This window comes from Dysidea avara, chromosome 7, assembly GCF_963678975.1.
Source record: "Dysidea avara chromosome 7, odDysAvar1.4, whole genome shotgun sequence".
Classification (NCBI taxonomy): domain Eukaryota; kingdom Metazoa; phylum Porifera; class Demospongiae; order Dictyoceratida; family Dysideidae; genus Dysidea; species Dysidea avara.
In genome coordinates this window covers 20,836,947-20,847,697 of record NC_089278.1, presented here as the reverse complement: position 1 = coordinate 20,847,697, position 10,751 = coordinate 20,836,947, and the positions used below count along the sequence as shown (strand labels likewise).

The window sequence follows — 10,751 nt, the reverse complement described above, 5'->3', positions numbered from 1 at the left end:
CTACAACTTTGGAGGTCCTACCGAGATCCTGAAGAAGCAGACAGGAACGTGAAGGAGCTATGGACGCCTGCGTATCCTGTAAGAGAGAGGTTACGGAGGAAGAGAAGGCCATGGCGTGTGACCTTTGCGACAAGTGGGAACATGTAGGTTGTTTAAAACGTAGTGATAAGCTGACCGATGAATTGTATGATGCATTGGTTGGGTGTCGGTCTAAATCAGTGTTGTATGTTTGCACCCCTTGTCGAGCAAAGGGCACGATTACAAATCGTTTGCATATGTCAGAGTTTGAGCTTGCACGTACGCAAGATGCTAGACACGAAGAGCGGCTGGCCAGCGCGCAACGTGTCGACGAACTTAATGCTCTAGTTATGGAGCTACGTGATGAGAAGAAAGATCTCATTACCAGACAGACAAGTCTGGAAGGCGAGATACAGGTCCTCACTAAACAAATGGTGTCATTTCGGGGAAAGGGCAAATCGTCTGCTGAAATTGCAGGTGCAGAATTACAACCAGTTGTGGACAAGGTCGTAAGGTCAGAAAAACCCACTGAAGATACAAGTTTACCAGTGACCCAGACAGAAGGTAGCCACGACAGTGATGGCAGTGATTCTAGCAGTGATGCCTCCTATGCTAGTGGTAGCAATCAGAGAGGTCATCTGCCGAATAGACAGAGCAGAAAGTGTGACCCTCATCCACCGGGATTTCGTTCTCTTACTAGCAGAATAGACAAGTTTAGTGGCAAACAGGGTGACGATGATTTTGAGATATGGCTGTTAGACTTTACTGAAGCAACCAACGACTGTGGGTGGAGTAACCAGCAACGTGCCCGTTGGTTCTCATGGTTTTTGACTGGTCCTGCGAAGGCGACATGGCAACATACTGTGAAGGAACGCGACAAGGCTTCATGGTCAAAGATAGTGGAGATCTATCGTGGACAGTATGGTGTTCACCTCGACCCACGCACGGCCTATCAGAGATGCCAGGATCTACAGTACAGTCAGTTTGGGTCAGCTCAAGGTCTGCTGGACGCAATGCGTGATTACCAGCGCATGGCACCTCGTAAGTTAAATGATGAAACCCTGGAATCTATTTTGTGGAATAAGGTTCCACTAGAGCTCCAAAAAGAGTTGGGAGAGATTCCTGCTGGTTCTGTACAAGAACTTCTACAGAGACTGCTGCGTGCCGAGATAGTTATTCAAGAGAGAGCTAGACGGGGTGGTTCAGGTGAGAGAATTCCAAAGAAGGAAAGGCAGAGTGAAACTGTCTACAACAAGTTTGGCAAGGTCTCTCAAGACAAGAATAGTAGCAATAGTACTCCAACAAAGCCTAAGAACCAAGTAGAGATGTTCATGAAGGGTGTCAAGTGCTTTAAGTGTCAGAAAACAGGGCACATAGCCAGGAACTGTACAGAGTCTAAAACCAAATCATCCTTAAGGGTTGACGTTGATAGTCCGGAGACTGAGAAAGAATCTGAGTCCAGAGTAGATCAGGATGATGAAATGTGGATGCGTACAATATTATCTGAATCTGATACTCAAGCAGTAGCATTACAAGTGGCACTGAAAGGCCCAACTTATAAGGTAGACATTGTGGTTGACGGAATTAAGACAAGAGCTCTTTTAGACAGTGGTGCACAAGTTTCTTTGGCTCGACAGCAGTTACTACCTCACATTAAGCAGAAGAGTAACTGGTCCATAGAACAGTGTAGAGAAAGAAATTTCAAACTAGATGGACAACCTTTGGGTGCTGGTGGTGAATCACTGGGTGCTAAGGGTATTGTGGCCTTACAGGTCACAATTGAAGGTACTAATGTTTCTAAATGTGTACCCTGCTATATTCTAGACTCTTCAAAGCCTATTTGGAGGGGCGAACTGCAGAACTGTTGTTTGATCCTTGGTACTAATGCCATGGAGGATTTGGGCTACAAGATAATTGACAGCGTCGGACAGCCAGTGATGTCAAGCAGTCACGCAGAGTCAGCAGTGGTAAGACAAGTTGTTTTATCTCAAACCCTGAGATTAGGACCACAACAGACTAGAGTAGCTCGTGTAGAGCTGAGTGCCAATGATGATGAAGATGTAAGCAGCCAAGTAGGAGTAGTGACTCCTGATGAGTCTGTATTGGCCAGTGATTGCTGTGACTTTATGGAAGGATACTGGACTGGAGAGAGTGATTTTAACATTCCAGTAACTAATTGGGGTGTGGAGCCAGTTGTACTCACCAAAGGTACTGTCATTGGAGTTATTGATACTGTTTCTGTAGTTGAGATGGATGACAATGTTTGGAAAGATGAATCCTTTGGAACTGTTGCCGTAGTGAACATGGGTGATGGTGACCGTGAGAATCTCCTTAAGACACAATTAACTGTTGGCAGAAACTGTACACCTGACCAGAGAGTAGCCATTATTAATTTGATGAAGAAGAAGCTTGATGTGTTCGCTTTAACAGACAAGGAACTTGGAGAAACTGATTTGGTAGAGCACTCCATAGACATGAGCGACACTACACCAGTTAAGTCTCCACCAAGAAGACTGCCATATGCTCTACGCAATGAACTTGAGAGTGAGTTACAACATTTACTAGATACAGGTTGTATTGAATCCTCAGGAAGCTCTTTTGCTTCAGGATTGGTTTTAGTCAGGAAAAAGGATGGTTCCCTAAGAGTTTGTGTTGATTATCGTGGAATTAACAAGAAGACAATACCTGATCAATATCCGATCCCTAGAATTGACGACCTAATTGATGCTGTTGGTAGATGTAAAGGAAAGATCTTTACCACACTAGATCTAATGAAGGGATATCACCAGATTAAGATGGCACCTGATTCTAGAGATAAGACTGCGTTTACTTGTCACTTGGGATTATTCCAATACAGAAGGATGCCATTTGGTTTGACTAATGCTCCAGCAACCTTTCAAAGGTTAATGAATAAGTTATTTAGTGGTCGTGACTGGAGTTTTGTTTTTGTATACCTTGATGACCTTCTAATAGTGTCCCAATCATTTGAGGAACATCTTGTTCATGTTGAGAAAGTGTTACATCGGTTACAGGAAGCAGGCTTACGACTGAAACCTCAGAAGTGTGCATTTGCACAATCAGAGATCAAATATCTGGGCCATACCCTATCACCACAAGGAGTAAGACCAAATGATAGTAAGGTGAGAGCTGTGAAAGAGTTTTCTACACCAACCTGTTGTAAAGAAGTGAAGAGCTTTCTTGGATTGGTGAACTTTTATCGACGCCATCTATCAAACCTTGCCGTGGTAGCTAGACCACTCACTGCATTGACAAGGAAAGATAAGGAGACAGGGTCAACAGTACCGTTTGTGTGGGATAGTCGGTGTGAGTCAGCTTTCCAAGAAGTCAAGAGGATGCTAGTTTCAGCACCCCTCTTACATCCACCTGACTTAGACAAACCTTTCTTTTTGTGGACTGATGCTTGCGGTAAAGGATTTGGAGCCTTATTAGAACAAGAAAGTGATGATGGTAGAAGATATCCAATTGCCTATGCTAGTAGACAAACTAACGTAGCTGAATCCAGTTATGCCCCTACTGAGCTAGAAGTGGCTGCACTTGTTTATGCAGTGGAGCATTTTGAGGTTTACCTGTTGGGTAACGACTTTACTGTGTATACTGACCACAAGTCACTGGTCAGTGCATTTTTTGCCCATTTGAAGAACCAGTCTAAAGGGTTACTCGCAAGATGGTACTTGAGAATATCTAGATTTTTGCCCAAGATGAAAATTGAATATAAACCAGGATCAGCAAATGTTGTGGCTGATTGTCTTTCCAGAGCTCCTCTACCAGCTACTGAGGTCGCAGTATTGCAGATTTCTGAGAGTGATGAGTCACTGTTACAACTTGTTCGTCAGGAACAGAGACAGGATCAGGAATTGGTACAGCTCATGAATTATTTAGAGGATAGGTCCTTACCTGATAATGTACAAGCTGCCAGACACGTAGTGGGTCAAGCTAAGAAGGGTTTTATTCTAGTTGATGGAATTCTTTACTATGAAGGAGGAGAATTTCCAGCCAAGCGTCGACTGGTAGTTCCAGCTCACTTACACCAGAAGATTGTGGATGAACATCACGATGGAAGCTTCGCAGGTCATTTCTCTGTGAAGAGAATGAGCAAGAGAATTGGACGCTACTTTTACTGGAGAGGTATGAATGCTGATGTGTTGAAAAAGTGTGAATCTTGTGTGAGTTGTGCTTCTGTACAGGGTTGCAGTTTTGTGGGTAAGCCACTCCTAGTTAGTGTTCCTGTGGGAGGCCCATTTGAATGCCTTGGTATGGATTTTGTTGAGCTTGATTTAAGTGAAAGTGGGAAGAGATATGCTTTAGTTTCTCAGGACTATTTAACTAAATGGCCTGAAGTGTACGCTGTGTCTGATCACAAAGCAGAGACTGTGGCTCAATGTTTAATAGATCTGATTTGGCGGCATGGAGTTCCCAACAGAATTATACATGACAGGGCACCAGAGTTTCTATCAGATGTGTTGCAGGAAACAGCTCACTTAATGGGAATTACTCAATTGCCTACTTCTGGTGGACACCCTCAAACAAACGGTCTTGTAGAACGTTTTAATAGAACTTTAAAACAAATGTTGGCTAAAGTAGTGACCAGAAGAGGCCGTAATTGGGATAAAGTGCTTGGAGCTGTCTTGTTTGCTTATAGGAGTACTCCACACCAATCAACTGGTGAAACACCATTCTACTTGGTGTATGGCAGAGAGCCTAATCTCCCAACAGCAATGAATTTTCATGTACCTGTGACTAAGTTCCCTGTGGTAGAAACAGATTACGGGGTTGCTTTGGAAAAAGAGCTTAAGTATGCCCGATCACTTGCTAAACAGAATCTGGAAACTTCTCAAAAGCAACAGAAGAAATACTATGATAAGAAGGCAAAGGGCAGTGATCTCAAGGTTGGAGATTTGGTAATGCTTAAGGTACAACCAAAGTTCAAACTTGACAAACAGTTTCAGGGACCTTTTGTAATTGTGTCACTGACTAATACGAATGCTGTCATACAGGTAAAGGGAGATGAAGATGGTGAGACGATGATTGTGTCTAGACAAAGGCTTTCTAAATGTAGTGTACAAATGGCTAAAGCAAGACCATGGTTAGGCCAATCTGGTAAACTCAGAAAAAGAAGAACTGTAAGAAAACCTAAACCTCGCCAATCTAAGTCTGCTCAAGATGCTCAAGTTGATGTGCAGGACAGTGCTATTGATTATAGAACAAGATCAGGACGGACAGTTAGAAGACCAGCAAGACTGATAGAAGATCGCCATGATGGGCAATCTTTTAAAGGAGGGGGAAGTTGTAAGAGGTCACGTGATGGACAGTCGATAGGCTCACGTGAGGTGTTTGGAAGAGTCAGTCGAGCAGAGGGCCAACAGGAGTTGTAGCTCGACTCTATTCAGTGACCGTTTGCTTTTTCTTAGGATCATAGATAATGAACTCAGTTATATTATTTTATTAAGATTGCTAATATTAAACAATATACTTTGTGTGTCAACCGGAGGCTCGGCTGCGGCCACCTGGGCTTCGAGTAGGAGGTACTACTGGGGTTCTACATCATGTAAGTGATTATCGTGTTATAAGCGAAATCTCTGGTGCCTTGTTCATTCATTGTGAAATTTTTGTGGGATACACAACGCAGTCCTTGGATAATACCATTTCACAGAAGATGTGGCCAGCTATTCATCGAGAGGTATTCAGGTTAAGCATACAGGTTTCCACAATGTTAATTCATATATATATATTATATTATATTCCATAGTCTATAATTTACAAGTGCTGGTAATTGGCAACTTACGCTAGAGGTTGGTTGAAGTTACTGCTGCCATAATTATTATTTAAAAGTTTCACTCTAATGAATGCATTAACTCTGTAATACCGTATAACAGGTTATTTTCGAAGGGGTTGTTAATTTTTCGAATTATTTGAAGAGCAGTGGTTCTACGAAAGTTTAACTCTTCAAAAGAAATGCTCGTCATAATTGTTGGTGCTGACTGTGATATAGCTAAGCCTGGAACTCACTTGGTGATTGTGTAAACTTGTGTGCAACTGTTGAACTACGATTGCAATGGCGTATCATGGGTTTACATTGTTGTTTCAAACCAATTGCTAGTAAGCAACTGGACCCTATTAAAAGATTTCCCTCTACATGTGGACACATGCAACGATTTGCACTCTCAATGTTTCACTCTTGTCTGCAAAACAAAACTGATTCCTCATAGCTTAGTAGTCCATATTTTGTTGTACACATGATTATTATTACTATTATTTATTATTATATTTACCATTACTGTACAACTTCAATTTGAAGGATACATACAGATCAAAAAGTAATTACAAAAGTCAATAAATTACATACGTAGCAATCAAAAAATATTGTTTCATAAATTTAACTTGAATTGATCAATAGATGATGAATTTACAATGTGGTCTGGTAATTTGTTCCATTTGGGTATAGTGTAGCGAGAAAAAGAGCTTTGAAATGTGTTTTTGTGGCAAAAGAAAGGGAATAAATTTGTAACTGTTAGATCCTCTGGTAAAACTGACATTAGAATACTAGAGATAAGAATTATATAATATTGCAATTTGTTGATTTATCATTTTATAGAACATTGACAGTCTAGCATTGGTATGGCGGGATTCTAAGCTTTCCCAGCCAAGTGATTGCAGGAGATGTGAGACACTGATATGTGGACTATATATGTAATTATTTGTTACATGTATGGCTACACGACGTTGGACTTTCACATTTTGTATCAAATAGGACTCCCATGGTGACCAGACTGTTTCTGCATATTCAAGTTGCAATCTAACTAATGACTGGCATGCAAGGGTCTTGGTCCCAGTTGAAGCTATCTTGATGTTCCGTTGTAACATAGAGAGGGAATTATTGGCTTTTCGTGTAATTTGTTGAACATGTTTGTTCCATTTAAGGTCAGATTGAATTGTAATGCCCAAGTATTTACAGTGCAAAACAGTGGACAGTGAAGTATTGGATGTATGATAAGCATGATGGTAATTGCATGGTGATATACTCATAGAACAACATATAGCAGTATTTTAATTTTATTTGCCAGGTATCACACTATTCCATTAGAGAGTCAATGTCCTTTTGTGGCAGTACAGAATCTAGTTTGGATTGAATTGGTCAATATAATATGCAGTTGTCAGCAAATAATCTTATAGTGCAATGTGATAGGTAGTCGGCAAGTCATTGATATATGTTAAGAACCAAAGGGGCACAAAACAGTATCTTGTGGCACACCTGAGGTAAGTGACGTAGAAGTTGAAAATGAACCTTCAACTGTGACTTTTTGTAATTGGTTGCTTAAAAATGAGTCAATCCATTGATGAATTTCTCCACTAATTCCATACCATTGGAGTTTGTGTAATAAACGCTTATGCAGAACTTTATCAAAAGCCTTTGCAAAATCTGTCAAGATGATATCAGATTGGATGTTGTTGTGATTGTGCGACGACAGTAACTGAGATTCACATGATCAATTATGTCTGAAACCATGCTGAGAGTTATGTAAGATGTTGTTAGATTCAAGATGTTTCATAATATGAGGGATTTTATGTGTTCTAGCACTTTGCTTACGATAGAAGTAAGTGAAATTGGTCAATAATTTGATGTCTTTGAATGGTCTTCTTTTTTAAAAAGTAGGGAGTTTCCTTCAGTAATCTGGCAGTGCTTCCATCAGGGCCAGTGGCCTTATGTACTGTACGTCAAGTGAGTCAAGTTGGTTACGTATACCATTACTGCAGATGAGGACTTGGACCTTTATCAGGGAAGTTGTCTAGTTCTTCTGTTATGAATACTGAGTTAAAATGGTCACCAAGTATTTCTGATTTCTGGGAGCTATCGCTTGTTACTATACCGTCTACAGATAAGGGTGGAATTCCTGAATTATCCTTTTTGAGATCCTTGATATAAGTCCACAATTTTTTATTATTTTTACGATACGGATCATGTATTGATCTTCTTCATTTCCAGATGAGATCAGGGAGCTTACATAATGTTGGTGAGAAGATCAAATTTCCCTTTGAATGGTGTTTTTCAGGGATTTGTACTGTTCATGGAGTGATACAGAATGAGAGGATTTGTACATTGAATAAAAGTCTATTATATTTTCTTATCATTCTTCTTATTTTAGTAGTGATCCAGGGAAGGCTAGCTGCACTTATTTTTTGTTATCTTTGCTGGAAAATGTATTACAGAATCGTGTCCATAACATGTTGACATCGGAACTGTTATGATATATAAGTTTTCCAACCCAGATCTGATAACTTGCCAATTTGCTTTGTTAAATAATAATATTTCTCTATGGTTTTGTCATGGTAATATTGGCTTGCACATTATCTGTATTGAGACAATATCGTGGTCACTAAATCCTGGTAGAATATCAATTTTCTTTATATGTTGGGGATAGTTTGTGAGAAAGAGGTCCAAGATGTTGTTTTGACATGTAGGTTGTTTAACAAGCTGTGAGAGATCATGTTCTTGAGTTATGTCAATTAGGTTGATTTGGACATTAGAGTAATTTGATCCAGGATTTATATCAAGTAAGTCCCAGTTAATGTTTGGGGCATTAAAATCACCTGCCAACCAAATAATTGAGTCACTATAGATTGTTCTTTCAAGGGTTGGGGATAACTTTAGCAGCATCTGAAAAAAACTTTGTATTGTTCTTTACTCAAGAGGTATGAAGCCACATAAAACAAACGTCACACTGTACAGCTTCACTAGTTTTACCTTTGGATGTACACTTTGTTACAGTGCTTACAATCATCACCTAAATTTTATTGGATTAATATTCTGTTATCATTTGTATTACCATCTTGACAATTAAAATATACATCTACTGTATGGTTGCCACAGAAGAATCATCTTGTTGATGATATTGAAAAAGTGCAACATCGCACAGCTTGTTATGTGTGCAGTGACTATAATTGTACCTCTACAATTCATACCCTCCAATGGAAGATTGACATGTTAAAAAGCTAGTTTACTTATGTTCTATAAAGCCTTTCACAACCTGGCAAGAATCCAATATGTCCAACCATCTACTGTAACCACTACAAGGCACAATAATTATTACAAGTTGATGCCAATGTCATGTAGGAAAAATTGTCAAGGACTATCCCCATGTGGAATCGGCCTCCTGAAGAAATTGTGAACAGTAATTCAACTGACTCATAAATTAGATAGCTTTAAATCATTGTAATTGTGTATGTTTTTTTTTTCCCCTGTGCATGGCCTTTGCTGAGCAAAGTTTGCTGCTTGGTTAAACATACACTACCAAAATTATTTTTATTGGTGCTACACATGATGTTTAAGCTTTTGAAAATAAAACATACGAAATTAATTTTACCAGCTACTCTTCGGAAATTTCCATTTCAAAATTAACCCGTTATACGGTATAACTATGAGTGTGCAGTGTGTGGTAGCTCTTAGCCTTTGTGTGCATGTACATAAACTCCTACACAATCATATAGTGTTGATTTATACAGCCACACTCAGTGTAATAATATTCATTGTGTCAGTTGTATGTACTACATGCAATATGTGCTGCCACACTGGTGTTGTGCATATATGTAGACAAGCCATTATGAGTGGAAGAAGCTCATCAGATTCATCAATGCCAGACAATACTGGGCAGGAGGAGCGGCAGACTATGGCATTCTCTAGTGATACTCAGGTATGTACCATCAGTGTATTTATAGTTCATGAGTGTATATGGAAGCTGCAGATATGTTACCATGCATTATAAACATTGCTATATATTGAGATTTTTGGTTATGGGAGCGACTGCTGTATCCATGGATAATTTGTGCTGAAGGTGGAGGGCAGCACAGTGGAACCTGTCTAAGCCAGTCACCTTCGGGCCAAAATTTCTTGGGTCTTAATAGGCAGGTGGCTGCTTCTGACAGGTGAATTAGTGTATAAATGTATCTTTTGACGAATTTATAGTTGTCCTTTATAGAGAGGTGACCTTTCTATACAGGCAGCCATTAAGACAGGTTCCACTGTGTAATGTAAAAATCGTTAGCTTTCAAGAAGGGACCATGGATCTATCGATGCATGAAACCGTGTTTTCTTTCTTCCTGTCAATATACATACACACAGTGTAGCATGTCAGCTTTCTTGACTGCATGTGTATCTTGATATTTGAATAGCATATATTAAGTCACTATGTATCTGATGTGCATTGTAATATATACATGTATTCCTTTTACAGTTCTTTTAAACTAGGGGTTGTTCAAATATATCACACTTGTGATCAGGTACATAAGTATTTAAAGGGTTCCTGAAATTTTAACTTGCATGGCTTGCAGCAGGACTTAGTTTGGTAGTACACGTACAGGGAGCAGAGCAGGTTAGTATAGCTACAGGAAACATTCATTAACTCCTTAAGGAATAACCTTTTATAAATGTACTTCAGTAGAGCAGTCAGATGTATTCTAATAGAGCAGTCAAAACTATTCTAATAGAACATTTGTAATGGAATACAATTTGGAATGGGTAGCTATTAAAGAATAATTAGTGCAGTGAAAAAGCATTATTTTAAAAATGAAGTAGCCATCAGGGAAAATCCCATTGTAACAATGTAGGATCCCTACATTGGCAGTGAACATGCCAATTCAGGGATTTTCCCAAACTGCTACAATGCCCAGCATGATCATCTCTTGTTTCACTACTTTTTATCGCTAGAACCCTACTTATT

The 10,751-nt window shown here is 39.6% G+C and overlaps 1 protein-coding gene across 3 annotated transcripts in view; it reads left to right on the top strand.

Moving 5' to 3' along the window:
• Positions 1–10,751, top strand: part of LOC136262087 (serine/threonine-protein kinase PLK4-like) — a 35,004-nt gene that overhangs the window by 2,273 nt on the left and 21,980 nt on the right. For 2 of the 3 annotated variants that reach the window (XM_066056236.1, XM_066056234.1), the window contains exon 2: positions 9,626–9,725. In XM_066056236.1, coding sequence (XP_065912308.1) covers positions 9,636–9,725 — 90 coding nt within the window. In that variant the 5' untranslated portion in view covers positions 9,626–9,635. Of the gene's footprint in view, positions 1–7,397; positions 7,632–7,690; positions 7,757–9,625; positions 9,726–10,751 lie in introns of those variants that run through there. The other variant, XM_066056235.1, reaches the window with a different exon arrangement.